This window comes from Lissotriton vulgaris, chromosome 1_2 (genome assembly GCF_964263255.1).
Source record: "Lissotriton vulgaris chromosome 1_2, aLisVul1.2, whole genome shotgun sequence".
In the NCBI taxonomy this organism is placed as follows: Eukaryota; Metazoa; Chordata; class Amphibia; order Caudata; family Salamandridae; genus Lissotriton; species Lissotriton vulgaris.
The window spans coordinates 325,257,978-325,282,206 of NC_141686.1; the positions used below are offsets into that span (position 1 = coordinate 325,257,978).

General features: G+C 48.0%; 1 protein-coding gene across 1 annotated transcript in view; it reads left to right on the forward strand.

Annotated features, from left to right (window-relative positions):
- Positions 1–24,229, forward strand: part of LOC147736635 (glutathione S-transferase P 1-like) — a 136,491-nt gene that overhangs the window by 74,063 nt on the left and 38,199 nt on the right. The window contains exon 2 of the mRNA XM_086953408.1: positions 10,080–10,115. Within this exon, the coding sequence (XP_086809534.1) occupies positions 10,080–10,115 (36 nt within the window). The remainder of the gene's footprint in view (positions 1–10,079; positions 10,116–24,229) is intronic.

Genomic DNA, 24,229 nt, shown 5'->3' on the forward strand with positions numbered 1-24,229 from the left:
AAGATGCCAGGCGGGCTTGCATGTCTTTAGGGGGCCAGGCCTGTGTTGGAAACATTGTGAACTCGTGCAAGAGACTTTTGGGGTGACCGAGACTGAATGCAATCTGCCCCGCTGGTGCAGTGGTTACATTTTCATTTTAATTTTTTTTCTGAGAATATATATAAAAAATAAAAAGATACAAATGTCGCCCCTTAAACTTGGTGACCATATGCTTGCAATTCAGAAATACAATTAAAACGAAAATAATAGTCATTACATATTTCAATAGCACAGTGTGGGTGCTTACTAGGAGATATCTGTTCTTAGAGCAGAGATCAATATCATTTTTACATTTATTGCACATAACAAGAAAATGTGATTCTTAGTGGCACAAATGAAGGGTACATTGACCATATTCTCTGTAATCAAACAAGGTGGTTAAACACAGAAGGATGACTAAACAAGCATTGGCATAGCCAATAGGTCTCGTCTTTGGGACCGTATAAGTGTTTAGCCTTGCAACAGTTGATATGGTTGCACCAAGGATATTATGCTGCATAACTAAATACTTATAAGGTCCCAAAGGCGAGACCTATTGGCTATGCCAGTGCTTGTTCCCTTTGAAGTCTTTGTTCAGAAAGTCCCTCATTCTCCGTAAAACCAGTTATGTGCTCCCTGATCCAGTTTCACTACAGGAGGCGGAGACAGCATTGTACAGGGCAGCCACAGCCTATCCAGGTGTCAGTGACCACTCTTCCCATCACTCTAGCCCAGGTTGGCCCTTCAGCATATGCAAGGCTCACTTCAGCTCCCTATGTGTGAGTGTCTGCAGTGAATGCACCAATAGCACCCGTCAGTCTAAAACCATTCAATGAATCCACAGATTCATTGCAGAGGCACACAGGATGGTTAAACAAGAAAATGCCTACTTTCTAAAAGTGGAATTTTCAAACACACAATGTAAAAACCACCTTCACTAAAAGGTGTGTTATTAAATTCGGAGTTCAGAGAGCCTAAACTCTAAATCTCTAGCTGTTCCCAATTTAAAGTTACACTTGTAAACTTTTACAAGGCAGCTCCAATGATGGGAGAGCTACTTCTTGCAATAGTGAACAACGAAATACACTGTATTTCATGATCAGGACATGCAAAACACATCAGTACATGTCCTACCTTCAACATACACTGCACCCTGCCCCAGGGGGTAACTTGGGCCTACCTTAGGTGTGACTTCCATGTAAGAAAATAGAAGGTTAGGGCTTGGCAAGTGAGTGCACTTGCCAGGTCGACATGGTAGTTAAATACAGCATGCGCAGACACAGCAGTAGCAGGTCTGAGTTACATTTGAGAGGCTACTGGTGTGGGCGGCACAATCTGTTCTTGAGGCGCACTAGGAACATTCGATATACAGGCCCTGGGCACACACAGAGCACTTTACTAGTGACTTAACCAGTAAATCGAATATGCCAAACATGGGATAACCAATTAGAATTACAATTAACATAGGAAGCACTTGCACTTTGGTGCTGATCAGCAGTGGCAAAATTCCCAGAGTACCTAAACCTGGCAAAGCTAAATCCAGCACGCAGTCAAAAATACAGGAAGTAGATGTTATAAGTTAAGGGAAACCACACCAAGAATGCCAGGTCTAACAATGAGATGGAGTCTTTTTATCCAAATATCCTGTGCTGTGCTATTGAAACATATAGTTCTCCTAAACCATCCTTGACATTACAATCTGTAACTCAGCTGCTTGTTAAACAATCCTACCTCGCACGACACTCACCATCTCATCTTCATTTGGTTATATACATATAATCATAATAACATGTACAGTAAAACCAAAAATACACACTTTTTTACAGAAAGCATTTATTTATGGCTTATCACAGCAGAGATTGCAAATGAACAAGCTGTAAGATATAAGTCTTCCACCTTTAAAAATTGAAGAAAACCACAGTGCCGGTCAACACTGCATAAATCCCTATCGCTTCAACAAACCTGAATAAAAAATGTATATAATAAGTTACATAAAATCTACAAAAGAGAGTAAAGTTCAAAAGTGTCTGATCTGTTTGACCATCGCAAGGGCAAACACCTAAGTTGGAGCTATTATATTGGCCCAACGGGAAGCTCAACAGCCAGCGTATAACCATGCCTGACATAGCCGGAAGAGCTCTTTCCCAGGTGCAAACACTTTCAATAGATAGGGTTTAATACTCATAGTTTTTAAGTGATCAATAACCCCTAACAGAGTGTTTTTGAGGGTCTACACCCACCCTATTTGCATGACTGTATTCCAGCAACAACTTCCTCACATTAAATTTACCAGGTTTTAAAATGTTTGACAGCATTAATGAACCCAAATCTTAACAATGTAGACTGAACATAAGAGAGGCAGAATATACAAAGGCCCCTATTGCAACTTAGGCAGTCAACAATAACCTAACAAGACTGGCATGGGGGTTTGACTAGAGTGAAAGACAAAGTAAGAGAGGGGCACCTGTAAAGTTCCTCGACAAATGGAAGACTAAGTTCCTCCGGACAAATCATACTGGGGCACGATGAAGGGAGGTACGATAGACGGCGAAGGCAATGATTCTTCTCTAAGTGCCAAAAAATGGAAATTGTCATAGTCCCAGATGGATGTACGTTGTTACAACGCATGCTTTTACCACGCATGCTTTTACAACGCAGGTTTTTCAACGCAAGTCGTTACAACGACTTGCGTTGGGGGGTGCTGGATAGTGAATAGTTTAATTTACTATTCCAACTCCAGTCCCCGTGGATAGTAGGGAAGGTGTTGGATAGTAAATTAAACTATTACCTATCCTAGAGCGCCCCCAGCGCAATTCGTTGTAATGACTTTCGTTGAAAAACCTGTGTTGTAAAGGCACTGCGTGGTAAAAGTTGCGTCGTAAAGGATGCAGTGCTATTGGTACACATTGCCGTTTTGTATATTTATAATACGGGGCTTACTTTCAAGAGCCCGTGAGAGATTAAACAGTGCACCCAAAGACTGTCTAATTTTTTGGCTCCTTACCAACAGATTTGGATGTCATAAATTCGAGGTAATAAAGATTAAAACCTTCAACAGTGTATTGCCATCAATAGAAAGAGTTCACAGAGAAGAACTACAATTCATCACCATGGAATTATTGAAATTGGCCTATAAAGTCCAGTTCGGACATACTATTCAAGAAAGCTCTGACCAAAAGACTCCAAAACCTTTGGAGTAGGTGTTAATAATATTTCAACATCTGTATATAATAAAGTAGGAATCAGCATAGATTCACTACAAATCATCCCTTCATGCCATTAGAATATTTCTTACCCTGCATGATAGATGACACATTTCAATATGTTTCATGACTGAGTGCATGTGTTCCCCTTACATGGGTAGGAGAATTGATGGCAGACCTCTGTTAAGGCCTGTTATGGACACTCCTCATGCATAGTCACCCTTTTCATAAGCACCACAATGCAGGCCTTACATTCCTGGACCCCAAAAGAATGGAGAGGCGTCTAATGTGCAAACATGGGGTGTCTGAGGGCGCACTCTGGGCACGGGCTGAGAAAAGGGTGCATCAGAGAGAGAAAGCAAAGGGGTGTCTGTCGCAGACCTATTGAACTGCTCTGGAGGGAAGTGATTGACGAATGGGAATCCCCTGGTGCTGCGGCTACAGTGGACTCCGAGGCAGGGCAGACTGTGGGGTTGAGTCCTGGCTGTGAAAATAAGCCGAATCCTGTTGGAATGGAAGGTGCCCAGGTCCTGGAGCTGCCTTAAGCAGAGTGGATTGCTGTTCCCTGACCCCCTTTGCCTTCCTACTTCTCCACAGTCGAGTTTATTCTCACATTCTGTGAGAAGACTTAGACCCTGCATAGATGCGGTTATTGTTTGTATTTTAAATGTGAATTATTATTATCCTATTATCCACACTAGAACCTGGGCTTCTAAGGGAATTATGAAGCCCCTTATCACCGCTTTAGCAGCAGTTTCCTGCCTTTAAAGCGGCGATAATTTTAACGCCGGTCTTAATAATATGCCCCACAATCTTTTGTCTTTGGCCTATTTTTTCTGTAGAGACCCTCCTATGCAAGTCCCTACATTTGAACTGAGAGTGCAATATAAACACACACAGTCATGTCGCCTTATTGCTGAAAATCTGTAATTCCTTTATAAACGGAGAAACGTTTGTCTGCTGTATGTTCATGTGCTCTGATGGTAGGTTGCCACACTATGACTGCCCGTTAGTGTTATTCAAATGAGGTTGCAAACATGCACACATCAGGGCTTTGCAGACTTATAAGGCTGCTTGAATTACTGCTGTTAAATTGCATGACCATTTGTTTGTTCACAAAACGTTGTATAAGAATGAAAGGTGCAACACTGCGCGTTAATAGTTCCCCCAACGTTCAGGTGAGTCCTCGTCTCTCAATGGCCATGTCTCATGACATGGTCTTTGTAATGTCATGCAAACCATGTATCTGCACCACTCTACCCAGTTCTGTCTAGCTCGAGGGATGTCCATCGGAGTTTTACTCCTTCCTGCGGTTTTTTAGTTCTTGTGCAAAAAGCGTAATTGCTAGCCCATGGAACCCATCTGTATTTACTGTAGCTATGATTCCATCACGCCAATGCAGGCCTGCTGTGTTGTTCACACTATGAATACATTATCACCATAAATGTACAGCTATATATTAAAATAATGAAAGACAAAAAACACATTGACACTAAGAACTGAACATTGCTGTCTGCATAACATTAGGAAAATGAGTTTGATTTACAAACCATAAACTCTGATGAGACGTTCCAAAGACATTTTTGTGCCTCGAGGCTTCCCTAAACATGATGGCAGTGATGTTGTGAGACTGAGCCTTCTCCCCCGCCCCCACAGTGCTACTGCTTGCAAAGATGTCTTAATAATGAGCAGAACCTAAAATACAAAACACTGCCAGAACCTAAAACACCGCCAATATTGGTCATGATAATAAACTATCGCTTTAAGCATTCCTGCGCACATGCTAGGACAATAACTCTATGCATCACCAATTACGACCAGCACAAGAGTCCACCCATGCTTCTCTCCCCACAAAGGCTCACAAATGCACCGGGCGCTTGGAGCATTGACCCTCTCGGTATCTAGTTGAGCAAATTATCAATCAGTTGTGAAAATATTTATTTTCCAGCACATGGTCCAAGTTGTGTTACTTTGTTGCAAATCGGGATTAACAGACACAAAACACGTCACCAGTGCAGCCTGTGCATAGCAGACCTTCAGTACAGATTATGATGGGGATTTAATTAATTTAATTGTGGGTTTTATATAGCGCTAGAATCGACTCCCGGAGGAGTATCTCCGCGCTTCGACCGCTGGGGAACCCGTCCTGGCTCACCCTGGCGGTCTGGGGGGGCCGTTGTGAAGATGAGGCAAGCTAATGCCTAGAGTTGCTGAGTGTGGTCCCTGACTGGAGTAGGCACCGAGGCGAGAATTATCGAGTCCGCTGACCCTGGTCCACGACCCTGCCGCGTCAGGAATCGAACCCTGGTCCCGGGCCGTCCTCTGCTTACGGGTCTGCCGCCTCTAACCAGCGAGCCACACCACTCCACGTCAGCATGTTACTCAAAACGTAAACAAGCAAATTAAATAGTAAAATACAACCAGGAGATGGTTTGAATTCTCAGAGCAACAAAAATGCCCAATACATTTAGATGTGTATGAGAAAAAATAGAAACCCAGTCGCTTTTTGATTCTGCCCTTTTTTTTTTTTATTTTGAGCAGATTTTTTTCACTCTACGATTTTTAATCCGTGGGTGTTGTGATTATTTTATTAACCGAAGTACAAGTTGCTTCACTTGGATCAACTACTTTGACAGTCTGAGGATTCGCTTTGTCGTACGGAAGCAAGGGTTCGTTATATACAAATTTTACAATTAACACCCAAAACAAACAAATGGGATACAAATATACATTACTATACAATTTCTACAGTATATTTGACACAAAAAGAGGTCTAGATTGCACCCTACTAACAGATTTTAACACCAGCCCATCGTCATGTAAAGTATATATGGTTGAGGACTGGTTACGCAAGGGCAAACATTTTTCATAAACGTTTAACTGAAAAGTGCGGCGTTGTGTTAGTGGCCCTTTGCGCAATTAGTGTTCATACGCTAAGGTGAACAAAGATAAGCCGACGCGTTTCCAAGCCCGTGACTGTTCGCCAGGCTTTTCTTCAGGGCTTTTGTTAGTTGGGTACCTATGTCAAAACAATGGAGGACACATTTCAGAATAGGACCTTTCGCTTATATTCATTGAGTGCCTCAAGTCATTTGCGCTCGTTGTTACCTTTAAAAAAAGTGTGTTTGGGTCTGTCTTGCTCGGAACTCCTGGGAGACAGGTGGATCTGCAGAGATAAAGGGCACTTAATATATCTGTGTTCTGTGTGTGTGCAAGGACCATACTTTTCTCAAACACATTTAGAGGCAAATTACAGGCAAAAGTCATAAACTATAAACGTTATTTACATTGTAGTATTCAGGGACTTCCTTGTAGTGAGCTTCCAGCTGCCAGTAATGTGACCTCACATTTACGGGGACATTTCGTACTCGGTGTGTACAGTCAAAGACGTAGTCATTTATGGTGATGTGGGACAAAGGCGGCTCCACGAGCCCCCCGGGGGCATGCTCGCCTGGCGCCTGCCTGTGCTGCTCATGGAAGATCATTACCTCCTGGGCCTGGTGCCACAAGCTCCCTGGGAGCTGTAATCATTGAAATGATGATGCTAGATCTTGGCGCCAAACCTGGCTTGCATAGGGAACGGAGGCTCGTTGCTCAGGGAAGGTCAACAGCTTGCTGATGGCTGCAGCTCTCGCAGTGTACACAGTTTGATGGATTGCCTGACGCACGCGACCCCTGTGGCGCCACCTGACTCTGGAGCACCGCGACCACCACACTGACGTTGGGGCCCTGGGACGCATCCATTGGGCTTGCTAAAGTTGTCAGACCTTCCTGGACATTGTCAAAACGGACCAATGGGAGTGTATAACATGCGTGGTACCGCAAAGGCAGCCGCATGGTAATTTGTGCATCGTGCTTTCACCTTAAGTGAAAGCGTGTATATGAAAATAAACACGCGGCTGACTTTGCCAAAGCCAATGTGAGGAAAAAAGTGCGTACCTACTAATGAAGGCGTGTGTGTACTGCCACCAGTAAAATATCCAATCCTGGTGGGCGGGGCCAGAAGCAGACAAGGCAGCAACAAGGAGGAACTAAGAAGCCTCCTTTACGCTCAGAAGCCAGCGTTTTGCTTGGGAGATGACGCCACACAATTAAAAAGATGGACAGGGCTTCAACTCCGCCTCTGAGAGCTTCAGAATCCGTATTGATTCCAAGAAGCCTTCGTATGACCAGAGTAGCGCATGCGCGCTGCTTTTGCCAGCCGCAACCTAAAAATGGTAAGCTCCAGGGACTTGCTTTGGAGGCCAATGTAGAGCGCACCATTCCTTCTGCCAGTCAGCCCTTCCAGTGCCAGAACCACCTCAAATATTAACCCTCAGACTCTTACAGGTGTGACAATTCAGACTATTCTAGGCCCCAAACCTATAAGCATGGTTAGAGTGGCGAGTATTACAGCCTTTTAAATGTATTCTGTATTATTAAACAGTCTTGTGTTATGCTTGCCTCAAAAGTAGGCAAACATTGCCACCATGTGGCAGCTGTCAGAAGTGCAGGTGTTGAAAATTACCTCTGGATTATGTGCCCTGGGTTGGCAGATTTTGTGGTGAGAGAACAAACATTGCAGCAATAAACCTAACAATTGTAGAATTTTTCTGACAGACACTTTCACAAAAAAATACCGCTTGGCCTGGGATCTGTCACTGCTGGAGGCTGCCAGGTCCCATCTCTGACGTGCAGATCCACGAGAAGGAAGCAGGTCCTGGAAGATGATGTATCTGGTGCCAGAGGGCAGATTTCAGCTTGAAAACTCCACTCTGGTACTAGCCCTCCCAGGTGTCCATTGGTGACAAGGGGCTGTGGGGACCGGAAGTGACACAGGACAGCAGGGGTAGGGTGGCCACAACACACAGCCGTGCAAGGTTCCCAGGGCCATGCTTGATGTGCTTCTCCAGTCCAGGGTTTTCAGTGAATTCTGGGATTTGTAGTCTTGTACAATGCATTTTAAAACAGACCCCGAATTCAAAGAACAAAACTAGGACTGGGAGCAGCCCTTCAAGCTTGGACCTTGGAAACGTGGCAGTCTGGAGACATGGGAGGGGGCAGGGGGTCCTGGCATTCTTTCCTAGAGAGGGCTTTGGTATTAAATCCGTAGCTATGTCTTCAGTTTAGATGGGCTGCTCATGTGGAAGGGATGAGAAAAAACATTGGGGACATGATCTCTCCGGTTGCAGAGGGCCCAGACTGTTCTCATTGACCAGGTCTTCTTCGCCCCCGTGTCTGTCTTGCTTTTGGACGCGCACGCTTAGCACAGTTTGTAGCTCTGTGTCATTGTGAGCCAGGCACTGGCAGGAGCAGCTTGAACTATGTGCAGGGCCTCTGTGCCCAGCGTTTGTGAGAGCTGCTGGCCTTCAGGGTGTACCCTTGGGCAGTGCTGCCCCCTTTGAATTCTATATTTTTGGGTGTTCCTTGGGCAGTGCTGTCCCTTTGAAGACTGGCGTTCAAGGTGCACACTTAGACAGTGCTACCCCTGTGGAGACTGGCCTTCTGGGTATGCCCTTGGGCAGTGCCGCCCCTGTGAAGACTGGCCTTCAGGGTGTACCCTTTGGCAGTGCTGCCTCTGTGAAGACTCGCCTTCTGGGTGTGCCCTTGGACAGTGCTGCCACAGTTAAGACTGGACTTCCAGGTGTAACCCTTGGCAGTGCTGCCCCTGTGAAGACTGGCCTTCTGGGTGTGCCCTTGGACAGTGCTGCCATGTGAAGTGAATACTGGCCTTCAGGGTTTACCCTTGGGCAGAAGACTGGCCTTCAGGGTGTATTCTTGGGCAGTGCTGCCCCTGTGAAGACTGGCCTACAGGGCATACCCTTGGGCAGTGCTGCCCCTGTGAAGACTGGCCTTCAGGGTGTACCCTTGGGCAGAAGACTGGCCTTCAGGGTGTACCCTTGGGCAGTGCTGCCCCTGTGAAGACCGGCCTTCAGGGTGTACCCTTGGACAGTGCTGCCCCTGCGAAGACCGGCCTTCAGGGTGTACCCTTGGGCAGTGCTGCCCCTGTGAAGACCGGCCTTCAGGGTGTACCCTTGGGCAGTGCTGCCCCTGTGAAGACTGGCCTACAGGGTGTACCCTTGGGCAGTGCTGCCCCTGTGAAGACTGGCCTTCAGGGTGTACCCTTGGGCAGAAGACTGGCCTTCAGGGTGTACCCTTGGGCAGTGCTGCCCCTGTGAAGACCGGCCTTCAGGGTGTACCCTTGGGCAGTGCTGCCCCTGTGAAGACTGGCCTTCAGGGTGTACCCTTGGGCAGTGCTGCCCCTGTGAAGACTGGCCTACAGGGCATACCCTTGGGCAGTGCTGCCCCTGTGAAGACTGGCCTTCAGGGTGTACCCTTGGGCAGAAGACTGGCCTTCAGGGTGTACCCTTGGGCAGTGCTGCCCCTGTGAAGACCGGCCTTCAGGGTGTACCCTTGGGCAGTGCTCCCCCTGTGAAGACTGGCCTACAGGGTATACCCTTGGGCAGTGCTGCCCCTGTGAAGACTGGCCTTCAGGGTGTACCCTTGGGCAGTGCTGCCCCTGTGAAGACTGGCCTACAGGGTATACCCTTGGGCAGTGCTGCCCCTGTGAAGACTGGCCTTCAGGGTGTACCCCTGGGCAGTGCTGACCCTGTGAAGACTGGCCTTCAGGGTGCACCCTTGGGCAGTGCTGCCCCTGTGAAGACTGTCCTTCAGGGTGCACCCTTGGGCAGTGCTGCCCCTGTTAAGACTGGCCTTCCTGGGTGTACGTCTGGGCTGAGCTGCCAAAGGGTAAGACTGGCCTTGAGGCTGTACCCTTGGGCAATGCTGGCCCTCTGGCTACTGCCAGCAAGTCTTTTGTGCTGTGTTTCTTTATATGTGTACGTTACACACTCTGACTCTCTGTGTTCTTTCTTGCAGTGGCACAGTACACCATCATCTACTTCAGCATCCGTGGTAAGTAACCTAACATTTTCTTTATCAAGTTCACAAAGACCGAAGTAGTAATGAAACTTTGCCATGTTGTGCCCTCAATGCCAGGGAAGGGCCCTGCTGCTCCTGGGAAGCCGTGCAACTGCATCTATGGCCTGATACTGTAGACAGGAGACATTTCACTATATTTTGTCTGTGCTGCCCTCTTTTTCCCAAGAATCGAATTGCAAGCTTGCGATTATGTGCTCTCTGTCCACTACGACGATTATACTCTCTACCCACTATGCTCTGATCATTGAGTAAACCTGTATTTATGCCACTATCTGCCCTTAACAGCTGGAGTGTAAAATTACTGCTGCATCCTGGCCCAGCCACTATTACCTGGGAGCAGAACTACAGCTTTGTCCTGGTCAACCTTCCATGGCCCCATTAGAGCTATAGTTATTCCATCATCTAGTCCTTCCGGACACTTGGTAGGCCCGCTCTCTATGACCAGTGAGAATCTCTAATTATATCTGATCCGCTCTCTATGGTCACTCCGTAAATCTACAGCTATGTACCACTCCGCTCTCTAGAGTCATTAAGAAAATCCTAAGTTATGTTCTGCTCTCTATAGTAAATAAGTAAATCTTTTGTTATGTCCTGGTCCGCTCTCTATGGTCATTGAGTAAATCTACAGTTATATCCTGGTCTGCTCTCTATGGTCATTGAGTAAATCTAGAGTTATGTCCTGGTCCGCTCTCTATGGTCATTGAGTAAATCTGCAGTTATGTCCTGGTCCGCTCTCTATGGTCATTGAGTAAATCTACAGTTATGTCCTGGTCCGCTCTCTATGGTCATTGAGTAAATCTACAGTTATGTCCTGGTCCGCTCTCTATGGTCATTGAGTAAATCTACAGTTATGTCCTGGTCCGCTCTCTATGGTCATTGAGTAAATCTACAGTTATGTCCTGGTCTCTATGGTCTCCATGGTCATTGAGTAAATCTACAGTTATGTCCTGGTCCACTCTCTATGGTCATTGAGTAAATCTACAGTTATATCCTGGTCTGCTCTCTATGGTCATTGAGTAAATCTACAGTTATGTCCTGGTCCGCTCTCTATGGTCATTGAGTAAATCTACAGTTATGTCCTGGTCCGCTCTCTATGGTCATTGAGTAAATCTACAGTTATGTCCTGGTCCGCTCTCTATGGTCATTGAGTAAATCTACAGTTATGTCCTGGTCTCTATGGTCTCCATGGTCATTGAGTAAATCTACAGTTATGTCCTGGTCTCTATGGTCTCCATGGTCATTGAGTAAATCTACAGTTATGTCCTGGTCTCTATGGTCTCCATGGTCATTGAGTAAATCTACAGTTATGTCCTGGTCTCTATGGTCTCCATGGTCATTGAGTAAATCTACAGTTATGTCCTGGTCCACTCTCTATGGTCATTGAGTAAATCTACAGTTATATCCTGGTCTGCTCTCTATGGTCATTGAGTAAATCTAGAGTTATGTCCTGGTCCGCTCTCTATGGTCATTGAGTAAATCTACAGTTATGTCCCGGTCCGCTCTCTATGGTCATTGAGTAAATCTACAGTTATGTCCTGGTCCGCTCTCTATGGTCATTGAGTAAATCTACAGTTATGTCCTGGTGCTGATGTATGACATTACAACGCATGCTTTTACGTCGCATGCCTTTACAACGCTGTTTTTACAACGCATGCCTTTACAATGCATAGTGCTTTTGGGCGCTGGATAGTGAATAGTTTAATTTACTATTCCAACTCCAGTCCCCGTGGATAGTAGGGAAGGTGTTGGATAGTAAATTAAACCTATTCCCTATCCTAGAGCGCCCCCCAGCGCAATGCGTTGTAATGGTTTGCGTTGTAAAAGTTGCGTCGTAAAGGATGTTTCCCCCTGGTGCGCTGTCGAAAAATAGGATGTGCTTTCATGGTTAGCCCCACGTTTTGCCTGGAGTCAGTGTGTTTTTGACTTAGTTTGTTGTGATCTGATAATAAGGACCCCAGCAACTGTGCTCACTCCCCTAAATTGGCTCTGGTAAGTATTTTGGTACATTCACAATTGGCGACTAGTGTACCCTTAGAAGTACCTAGTATATGGTACTGAGTTACCCAGGGCATAGGTACACCAGGGGTCGCCCATGGGCTTCAGCATGTATAGGGCCACTCAGGGAGTCCACTTAAACTCTGGCTACAGGCCTGCCATTGCAGCCTGTGTGAGATGGTGCGTTCACCCCTCACTACAGATGTACGTGTCCTTATATCCGAGGTCACTGCACTTAAAACCTATAAGTCAACCCTATAATAGGCCCTTCAGTCCAATTCTCCAGGCTTTGTAAGTACGTTCAGCCATTTTAAGATCTATAGTGGACATCAGTTAATACAAAATGGCTTACTATATAATGGCTACATCAATCCTGCTCATGTTGGGCATCAAACATGCTGGAATCCTAACCCAACACAGATTTTGGTGCTGGAAGTTTGATTCTATGTACTGGGATAGAGGTACTAATCATAGAGGGCCCATTGCCCATCCTTGCATTAGGGCCCACTGCAACCTTACTGCACCTCTGCATGTATATGTAGGAGGGTCTGCAGAAAAGTTTCAGGGTCCTTTTCTTCTTTGTACATAGTTTGGAGACATCGCTGGGATGTTTGTTATTTATCTTACTGCTCTCAGAAGTTGTCATGTGAAAGGTTTCAGGGTCCCTTCATTCTCTTTTAATATGCTTCGGATTCATCCCTTGGATCTTTGTTCTTTGAATAACTCATTCTTATGAATTATTAATGTATAATTGTTATTGTAATTTGTGTTGTGCGTGACAGTGCATGCATCGTGCATACAACCCTTTAATTGTGGCTTACAGTTAGACGATGGCCATCTGTGACCCTTCCACCCAGCCGTCTCTCCATCACGTCTTAAAGCTAAAAACCAAAAGAGCAACATCCAGCTTGAGCATAAACCACTAATCTAGCGCATTGAGGCCTCCTTATTCACACCAAGTGACCCAACTTCTCTGATAGTTCCTCATTTTTCCTCACTCTTTGTAGACTTTTCCCAGTTGCTGCTCAGTTGTCCATGCCTCCGGGCCATTTAGCTAGGGCGGGGAAACTTTCACTCCTTCACTTTGGTATAATGTTGCGCTTAGCCACCAGGAATCCCACTCTTAATAGGTCTTTGAGTTTTCCTTCGATGCCCTTCCAACTACCCATAATGTCCAAGATTGCACATTTTAGGTCCAATGCCACTGGGTGCCCCAACGCTGTGCCAGTCAACAACCGCCGTAGAAATCCAGAACACATGTAAAAAGGAGCCCTGTTGGGACATTCACCACAAGCCGTCTGCGATGACCGGGCTGGATGATAATTTACCTTCCAGAGGCAATTAAAGGATTAAAGCCAGGCATGAGGGGATGGCCAGAGTGCACGGGGGCTATTTACACCTCTGACCATTCTTTATCAAGTCTCACCAGATCTCGCTCCCATCTTTCTCTCAACTGCACAAAGGGACAGGCACATTGCGTAGTAATGACTTATGGACCCTGGATACGCCCATTTTATCTAGCTTGGATATTGTGAACTCCCCCTAATTTCTCTTGCTGCACTTCTAGTGCATGGGAGCTGCAGGTACCTAAATAATTGTTTTATTTTAAGGGCATGCAGGTGTCAGGGCGGTGCATCGTGCTCTTCATGAGCTGTGCCTATGGCTTTGTTGCAAGTTGCGGTGTCGCTCCCCGGCATTGGAGTTGCTCTTTCCCTCTGTGGCTGCTGAAATAGCAGTTCCTGGTGCAGGAAGACCGAGGAAATTAAGTCTTTGTGTCCCTGAGACTTCGGAACAGGAGGCAAGCTCTGCACCAAGGCCTTGTAGATATTCAAGCAGGATACACCGCACACAGCAAAGCCTTGGTCCGCTGCATGGCAGAAACAGCCACTGCAGCCAATCCCGCACAGCACACAGCAAAGGGGCAGTACTTCTCCTTCAGTTTTCCCAGCTCTTCTCCTTTGGAGTTGTTCCTCTTGAGTCAAGAAGTATTCTAAAGTCCTAGGGTCTGGGCCCCAATATTCATACTCCAATTTATTTTTAGTCTCTTGTGACAGAGGGGCTCCATGCTTAGTCAAAACGAGTTCTGTCCTCTCTGGCCCAGCTTCGTGGCAGGAGGTGGAGATAGCATTGTCCAAGGCACACCAGGCCTATTCAGGTGCAGGGAAATCTACTCCCACTACTCTAAATGCAGCCCAGATCTTTTCAGCCCAGCCATGACCCATCCAGGAAAGACAGGACACACCTTAACCACCTCCCCGTGACTGTCTGAAGAGAATGCACATCCCTAACCCCTGTCACGCCAAAACCAGACAGTCAATCTACAAACCAACAGAGGTGCAACTGATGGCTAAACAAGAATATACCTACTTTCTAAAAGTAGTATGTTCAAACACAGAATATAAAAATCATCTTTGCTAAAAGATGCATTTTTATATTCTGAGTTCAGGCATACTAAACTAGAACTTTCTATCTTGTCCTCATGGAAAGTTATACTTATAAGATGTTACAAAGTATTCCCCTTTCCATCCTATGGAACAGATAGCCATTCCATAGTGAAAACCGAAATACACTGTATTTCACTATCAGGATATGCCACACACATCAGTACAAGTCCTACCTTTCACATGCAATGCACCCTGCCCACAGGGGTACCTTTGGTCTACCTCAGGGGAGACTCACATGTTTTAGGGCCTGGCAAGTGGGTACACTTGCCAGGTGGACATCACAGTAGAAACTGTGGGCAGACACTGCAGTTGCAGGTCTGAGAATCCTTTGAAAGGCTGCTTGTGTGGGTGGCACAATCAGAGCCTAAAAAGCCCTCTAGCATCATTTGATTTACAGGCCCTGTCCCCACACAGTGCACTGTACTAGGGACTCAGTAGTAAATCAAATAAGCCATTCATGGAAATGCTAATCCGTAAACACAGTTAAAAGGGAGACCATATGCACTTTAGCACCGATCAGCAGTGGTAAAGTTCCCAGAGTCATAAAACCAACAAAAACAGGAGGCCAAAAAAGAAAAAAAGTTTGCAAAAAATCTGCTGAAAAAGCCTGGTCTAACAACTTCCCTTTCCATTTAATTTGTCCTAGTGCTTCTTTCCAACACATGGGGGTGGGGGATAGGTATGCTGTATAATAGGGTATACAACTTATATGGCTCTAATTCCATCCTCACAGCAGAGTCAGTTCTCTCTCAGAAAAGCCAGTCATTAATTGGAATCTGCTGGGACGCCCTGTAATGTTGCTGATCTTCTGGTATTCCTAGTCCACTATCGTCCATCACATTTTTCAAGTGAAACACTTGACTTCCTCTCGCCTGTAGGAAATTACAGAGAAGGGACTATAATGGTTGAAACAACTTTGAGCAGTTGTGAGTGACATATAAAAAGCGGGGTAGTGGGACCATCTTGAATATGTCTACTCTTCCCATGATAGTTTATTGCAGGTTGACCCAAGCCCCTGCTAACTAAAGTGAGATGCATACAGATTTTCCCAGTTTACCTCAGGACTGAGGCTTCCCCATAGACCTTCAACATCTGTATTGGGTGGGAAATGGAGTAATTGGATTGTTGGACATAAAGGAGCTCGTCATCTGCACTCTGACTTCGGTCCCATAGCTCCATCATGTAGGGCTCTCCTTGAGCCTCCCCTACCCCCGCCTAGATCAATTGCTTTGCGATCACAAGTATTTTTTAGATTTCAAGTCTGTGGCTGTGGCTTAGGGTGCATTGACTATGTTGTAGCACTTTGGGCTCCCCATCCAAGCCCGGGCCGCATCTGGAGTCTCAAAGAAGAAGGTTGTGCCAGTGAAAGTAATGCAAAGTTTAGCCGGGGGCATCAACAAATACTCCAGCCGCTTTGCCATGAGATTTTGTTTCACTGTGGTGAAGGACTATTAGCTCTGCAGTACAGCATGGATGCAATCCGGAAACACCATGATTTTGTGGTTCTCTTATTGGGTTGTGCCCTTTGTGCTCTCTTGATCTGATAGAGACTACTAGCCTCAGATTCCTACACGTGGAATTATCCCCAGGCGTGAGACTGGATCCGGAAACTTTTTTGCCACAGCATCCCTGCACGCCGGGGGGGTGGCGACATCATGCTACTCCGCCCAGGCGTCGTCTACGTACGTGACGTCAGTGAGGTCACATAAGACCTGCCCCGGCGCGCCTATGTTAGTTTTTTCCTTTTCCGCATGCAGCGCGGATCCGGTCCTTGCTACGGGCCTGTTCAGGGCCCTTTTTTCTTCCATTTCTTTTCGGCGGAACAGTGTGCGAATGCCTTTGGGCTTCAAAACTTGCACGTTTTGTGGGCGTCTTATGACGGCGATGGACCGTCACCTCATTTGTATGTCTTGTTTGGGGGAGGATCACGGCACCACTGATTGTGAGGCGTGCCAACAGTTGAAGCCGAAGTCTCAACGGGAGCGCGGCATGAAACTTCTCTCGGCGCGTCTCACCAGGTCGACGTCCTCCCCTCAGTCTGCTTCGGCAGGCAGCTTCAGATATGGCCATGATCATCGTCCTCGCCCTTCTCCGATTTCATGTGAGCGTCGCTCCCCTGTGGGTTAGTGTAGCAGCTTGTCCCTGGGAGCTGGTTTCTGGCCTGCCGGGAGCGTGGGCTCTCCGTGGGTAATGCGGCCCGCGGGCCTTCCTATCCTCGGTTTCCTGGTCTTGGGGCATCAAGAGTCCAAATGGAGACATACGCGGCGGCTTTGCAGGCCTCGCTTGCGTCTCCTCCTCCTTCCTTCCCCTTCTGAGGCTTCGGCGGATCCCTCGCCTTGCACTGGGCCCTCCGTGGCACCGCCTTCGACTGGTTCGGATCCAGGCATGGAGAATGTAGTGCTACTGGTGTGCGGCTGCTCCGGGGCACCTCCTTCAGGCCATAGCGTTTTTGCCTCACCACACACTCCTGCGGGAGTCCCTGTGGTGTTGCAGAAGGTCGCTGGGGCTTGGGTAGCATCCCCGAGCCCCTCTCGGTCCTTTGACAAGGTGGCCGTGTCTAAGGCCGAGTTGACGCCGCTACAGCGCCGGCGGTACAAAAGGGCGTAGTGATGGATGGAGCATCTGAACCAATCAAACACTCACACCCAGCAGCTGGACCATGCGGAGCACAAGGGTTGGTGGACCCTCCTCCTCCCGCTCCGGGTCGAGGCCGGGGGAGGACCCCTCGTCCCTCTCCGGGCCCCTCTCATCCTTCCCCACAGGCGGCTGCCTCGTCGGAGGTTGAATCGTCCCTGGCACCGCCACATGGGTTGCTGGGCGATCTCCGCCACATTCTGGGCCGCGGCTGGCGGAGGGCTTTGTGTCACTCTCCAGGCCGGTCTTGTTCCCCCACGCAGGTGGCTGCTTCGGCGGGGGTCGGGTTGGCGTCGTTCCGGCGCCGCCCCGGAGCCAGTTCGACTCCAGCTCCACTCTGGTGTCTGGTACGGGGTGACTTGGAGGAACCTTGTCTGGTGATGCCGAATGGTGCTGACGTCCTGCCTTAGGCAGCAGTCTCTACGGCTCCGCGCAGGGGCGTACCGCAGATTTGTCTTCGGACGCTCCTTCTTCTCCGGAGGAGGCTGTATAGTGGTATCGTCCTCCCCAGAGACAATTCGCCGAGTGGCGTCTAAGGGCGGCTCCCCTCCCTTCCTGAGGCAGAGGTGTTAGTCGGAAGAGCAGCAGGTCCCTCATTTTTTGGCTCCCTCTGGCTTCCAGGTCTGGCTCTTGCCTGTCCCGCTTGGCCTCGGGGATGGCCGCCTTAGTTTGCTGCCGTCCCCCACGAAGGAGCTGCTTTCTCCGCCGTGGGGCCCTATGGAGGCGGGTGCTGCCTTCGCCCACGCGGTATCCACGGCTGTGGGCATCCTGTGCATGGGTGACCCTGTTGCTCACTTTCCGGCGGACCATCTCTTGGAGGTCGTCCACCAGGGCTCTGGTGGGAGGGAAATCTTACTTCCCTTTGAAGGTTTGCTCCTGTCTTCCCTGACGGGGGCTTGGAGACGTCCCTCCTCAGGGGATCCGGTGCCTCAATACCTTCTGCACCCGCACCTTCCGGCGCCGCTTGACCCGGCATGTCTTTCCCTCCACCCCTCTGCCGCCAGTCCACTTTTGAGGACTGCTTTTCCCTCCCTGCCACGACTGTCCCGGGAGGCCCGCTGGCTGGACTTTTGGGGGCGCAACATGTTCGCCTCAACCAGCGCTGCCCTGCAGGCCCTTAACACCTTGTGTGTTCTGGCTAGGGCCTCCTCCTGTTTGTAGGACTCTGCTGAGTCTCTGGGATCCGCAGCATCCCAGGAGACTGGTCAGGTGGACTTATGGCATCATGCGTTGGATGGCCGGGAGCTTGCGGCGTTTATTCTCAGCTCTGCTCTGGACATCTCAGAGGTGCTGGGCCGGGCCATGGCTTCCTTAGTCGCTCTCCGTCTCCATGCGTGGCTTCGGGATGGAGTATTCTTTGAGAATATTCGGGAGCGACTCATCGAGCTTCCGTTTGATGGCCTGTTGTTCCATGTCCCGGCCGACTCCGCCATCCAAAGGCTCTTGGTGGAGCTCCGTCCTCCTCCTCCTCTGCCTTATCCTCCTTCTCCGTCCCCTCCTCAGTGACTCCTGAGTTGGACTGATTCTGGGCATTCTTAGGCCGGTTGTTCTGGCTGTAGAGTGTGTTTTCTGGCCCATTTGCGTCCTTCCTTGGGACTTTGGCATTGTTGGCTGCTGGACGGCTCTTTTGTTGATTATGTGTGTGTGTTCTGCCGGAGTTGTTGCGCAGACTTAGCCCTGAGATTAGGCCTTCTGCTTTGCTTGGGCTGCTTGTCAAGCCTTTCACGGGTGTGTTTTTTTCCCTTTGGCTCTTTTGTTTTTCCTCTGCTACGGATGTTCTTCCAAAGAGTGTTCCAATATTTGGGACTTAACATACCCTATGTGGGGTAGTGGTAGCTGTCATATGGCTTGCGCTCTGCTAGGGGGTTCTGGTCGCCTTCGGATACCTGTTCTCCATGGCGTTTATCTAGGTTGCTTTTGCTTCTTGAGGTTGTGTGCGGCCACTCGTAGTGGTGTGCCCGGGCATCTCCTCCTCTCCCTGCTCCTGTCCTGAGGTCTGGGATGATCTTGTGTTCTCCCTTGCCAGGTGCCGCCTACATGGCCTTCCTGGGGTCTCAGGCTGTTCTTCTTGCTTCTGGCAGCCTTTGACTGCCAGCGCTGTTCTGGCTGGCAGGTTGCTCTCCATCTGGACAGGGTTCGCCTTCTTTTCCTTCGCTTCCTTGGGTCTTCTAGGCTTCTTCTTCCTCCCTTCCTGTCTTGACATTGGGGGGAGGCTATGTTGCCTTGTGGGGGAGTGGGGTGCTTCGGCCTCCCCGACCTGGCCCTTGGTCCCTCTGCTGTGAGTGTACGGGCCTCTTTACCCTTCTTCTCCTTCCTACATCCTCTTGGGACCAGTGGGGTTCTGCTTATGGAGGTTCCCATTGCCAGGCAGGGACGAGGTTCTACCTGCTCCACAGATCTGGTCCCCTGTGGGGCCCTCTGTTCGGCCCTCTGTTCTATATTGGCTGCTGGGGTCCTTTCGCAGACCCTCCTTCCCAGTGGGTATTGCTAGGGCATCGATTCTACGTGAAGTAATCTGCGGCTTGTAGTCTCGATCAGATGTAAGTTACTTACCTTCGGTAACAATGTATCTAGTAGAGCGGATTCTAGCCGCAGATTCCTTCACGGCCCGCACTTCCTCCCCTATTCTGCGAGTACCCTAGGATTGGTCTTCGGTGCTCACCTCCCAGTGGGGGCTGTGTCTCCTGTGAGTGTCTTCCTTGTTCTTGACGGGTGGCTCCGTCTGGGGGCGGTTCATTCCTCCCTTGGTTCTTTGGAGGATGGGGTTCTGGTGCTCTGCCGCTCTGGCTACTCCGGGTTTGGGGGGGGGATTGCTTTCTATCCATGTCCTCCCCTCCCTTCCCTCCTTCCTTTGCTATCCTCTGATTTAAGGGTTATCTGGCCATGTCTTGCCCTTGTCCCTTGTGGGTGGTTTCCCTCTATGTTGGGGTGGCTTGGAGGTTTGTTGTCCCTGTCTGTTTTGGGACTGGTCCCCTTCCTTGCTCAGTATGGGGGTGGTAGGATACTACATGTCCCATGACTTTTACGCATGTTCCTTGCCTCTGGGGCACAGGGGTAAGGGGCCTCTCTATGTGCTGGCAGGGTGGCTGTGCAGGGCTCTGCCTGTTCTTTCTTCTTTCCTTCCTTTGAGTTCTGCGGTGTTGACACTACTCTGTGTGGTGTTGTTAGTCACCATTTCTTTTCAATTTTTCTGCTCTTCGCACACTGTTCCCATGCATCCACAGTTTTTTATCTGGTGGTTCCACGTTGTGGTGCGGAAAAGTTCTCAGAAGAAAACTGACAAAGGCGCGTCTTATGTGACCTCGCTGATGTCACGCACGCGGACGATGCCTGAGCGGAGTCTCGTGATGTCGCCCCGCCCCCCGGCTCGCAGGGATGATGGGGCAAAAAAGTTTCCGGATCCAGTCTCACGCCTGGGGATAATGCTACGTGAAGAAATCTGCGGCTAGAATCGTCTCTACCAGATACATCATTACCGAATGTAAGTAACTCGTACTTTAAGGATAATATCTCTATTGTTGTAGGCTACGAGGTGAGCAATAATTGGTCTTGAGTGAGCCCCTGGAGGAGGTTTGGCCATCAAAGCTCTGTTCGCTTTCCACAACAAAGCAGTGACAGAACCCCTCCAGCGGGAATCTAGGTCATAAGCCAAGTAGTGGTGAAGGGTTCCTTATAGGTGCTCACTGCCCCTCTGGAATGCCTACTCATCTAATATTATTTCTCCAAGACCTCCCCTCTGTGTCTTCGGCTCTTTCCTCCAGAAGTTTTTTTACCACCATCAGTCAGGTGATCATTGCGTTCATTTTTTTAGCTCCACCACTGACATACACATCTTCATCTCCGTCACCCGTTCAACTGCGTTGCAGAGATCTTGTTGCAGCAGCAACATGTCTGCTCTGATTTCCTTCAGGGGTAACCTGGTGTCACTGATGGCCTGCAGTATGTATTCCGTTGAGGACATGAGCTTGTAGTGAACCAGGTGAGACCCATCTGGCTCTGTAGCCTCGTGCCACTGGGTGGTCTTGAGCAGTGTTCCAAATCTCATATGACTGGTCACTACTTTCATCTTTGACCATGTTTACTAAGTGACTCACTTCTTGTCGAGGTCTCTAGTCTGGCTACTAGAGGGGAGAGAGAAAGGGGTTGTGCCGTGCCCCGGGTGTGGTGGGCGGCTACCCTGATGCAAAGTCCTGTCAAGATTTCATAGTCTATTGTGCCTCCAGGGCCACCCCATGAGGATCCTTTGTTATAATCTGTGGCGTACCAGAGTTCCCGGGCTCAACCTGTTGGCAGGTGGTATTCTTGTGACCTTTCCCCATGGTATCTGGGAAGATGAGGATAGGAACAGAGGGTGGGAGATGGAGATGCCGGGTTAAGTGTCTGCTGTGACTTAGTGATCCAGGAGCAGGCTCCTGAACCAGGAGGCGTACCCCAAAACCAGCTGTCCAGTTCCAGTAAGATGTACCTTGTGAATGTCTCTGGTGGTAAGACTGAGCTAGGCAGGGCGCCCAAAGCCACACACTTCCCATATGTTAGTGCGCAGAGCATTTACACGTCTCCCGCTTTTGAGTGTGCAGGACGTTTATACTAGGTCTTGGTGAAATATAAATTACTCAGGCTTAATTTGTCCAATTTCAGGAATTTTGTGGTCCGCTTGTTATTTGAAATTCCCGAAATGATGCCATCACGCTACTTCACATATTTACGTGCTATAAATATTTACTATGAATAGTGCAATTCACAGTAATTTGCAGTGGAAAATTACCGCAAGTGCACTGGAACTTTAGAGTGTGAGAGCCTGTCGTTCACTGTGCTCTTTTTTTAAATGCATCCCCGTGACAAAAATGGGCGCACGGATGCATTTCATTCTAAAAGATGGAGCAAAATGAAGGATTTGCATTGTGTGTAATGAGGCATAATTTGACTTTAATTTTTTATAATTACGCAAAAGCAAATTATGTAAATTTCGCACACACCTACTCTATATGCCTCCCACTTTTGAGTGTGCAGGACATATACACAACCTCCTTCTGTCAGAGCCTTAAAAATTATGAAGAATTTATAATTACACATTTTATTAGTTTAAACCTTAATAGTTAACTTCTATAAAAAAACACATTAGTGTTTACATTTTTTATCAAATCTTAACTCTGATTAATTAAGAACAAATTTCCATTCATTTTGCTTACTATTAATCAAAAATAAAATTGCTGGTGAGTGTGGTTTAGTCTTATGCTTAAAAATCACTATTTATATAATCCAATATTTAAATCCTTTGTAAACATTTATTTTAAAGCATTAATGTGAACTAACCTATTTTACTAGTTCTAGGGCAAACATTAAAACTTCAGTTTATTTTACATTTAAAATGTTACATTCTTTTAATTTTTTTTAATTGATATCTTTTAATCATTTTCCCTATACATTCTCAAAGGGAGTTCTACACCATGGTGGTGGTCATCGCCACCACAGCGTAGGAGATCTCCACCCAAATGTGAAAATTTACTAGCAGTAACTGTACTTTACACTCATAAATTCAGCCTTGGATGTCTTCATCCCCTGGACAGAGTTCTACACTTAGGTGTAAATCTACAATCGGAAATGGTGAACAGTGAAAAGTGTAGACTTACACCTAGGTATAAGAGTAAATATACGTATCCAGTATTATGGGTGTCTTTCATAGATTCACATGCCTGATTCATTCCCCGTCGTCGAGACGGGAGTCTCCGGTACATAGAAAAGTAATGTCCTATAGACATACATAGAGAGAAATAGGCCTAAGGGCCTCACCTTATTAGCCTATCTGTGTCCTTTTGTAAAAAGGACCGAACTCTAGAAGAGAGCCAATCGGCTAACACCTCCCTCTAGAACCTTCCTGTCAGGAGCCTCAGTCTCTCAGATTTTCTACCGCACGTTGTGCTAAGGGAGTCTCCACCTGAGTTCTCCTCAGGTTTCCTTTCTGTAGCTTATTTCTCAAAGATTTGGATTGTTTTTCTTCAATTTTGATGATGGCTGATACACAGAAGAAGAAGGGTCTCTTCAGAGCATGTTCTTCTTGCGGAAAGAAGAGATTACATATGGAAGACCAGCACCAGACATGCTTGTATTGCTTATATCCGGACCATTCAGCAAAAGACTGCAAAATGTGTAGAACTTTCTCTACAAAAACACTAAAAGACAGAGAAGGTTGTCTTTTGCTTTGGTTGAACAAGCTCAGAACCAGAGACAATCTGGAATCTTCGGAGGAGGCTGAGTACTCTTCGGTCCCCTCACAACTGTCTTTGAAAAGGCCAAAGGTGACTTCCCCTAGCCCTACAGACGCTCCTCCAAAGAAGACTGCGAAAAAGTCTTCAGAGGGTAAGTCTTCAGCGTCTGAGAAGGAGGTTCACACCTTCAAAAAGCCTGCTCCGTCGTCGACGACGATATCGTCAACGCCTTCACCTGCGCAAAAGAAGACTGTCTCTCACGTCTATGTCTCGACGTTGACTGTATCGACGACGTCAGCATCGTCCGCTTTTTCCTCATCGACGACAACACCTTCGACGGCGGGTAAGCCTCTGTCGTCGATTATCATTATCAAAAAATCATCATCGTCGACGACGGCGTCCTCATCTGTGTCGATGACGAGACCAGCGACGTCGACGAAGGCACCGTTGACGACGGGTGCATCATCGTCAAAATCATCGTCGTCGACGAGTGTGCCGACGATGAAAGCAGTGCCGTCGACGAAAATATCGTCGTCGAAGACCGTATCGTCGACGAGAAAGATACCGTCGACTGTACCATCGTCGACCAGAGAATCGTCGATGCCAACGCTGACGACTAAAGCAACAACGACGATGGCCATACCGTCGTCAGCTGCACCGTCGACGAAGACGTCGTCGGCGCCACTATGGAAACAGTCGCCGACGATCCCACCATCGATGGGACAGTCACAAGGCCTACGCTCCGTAGACTATAAATAGTCTAGAATATTGTCGCCGACGAGTCCTCCAATGGATATAACACCTGAGG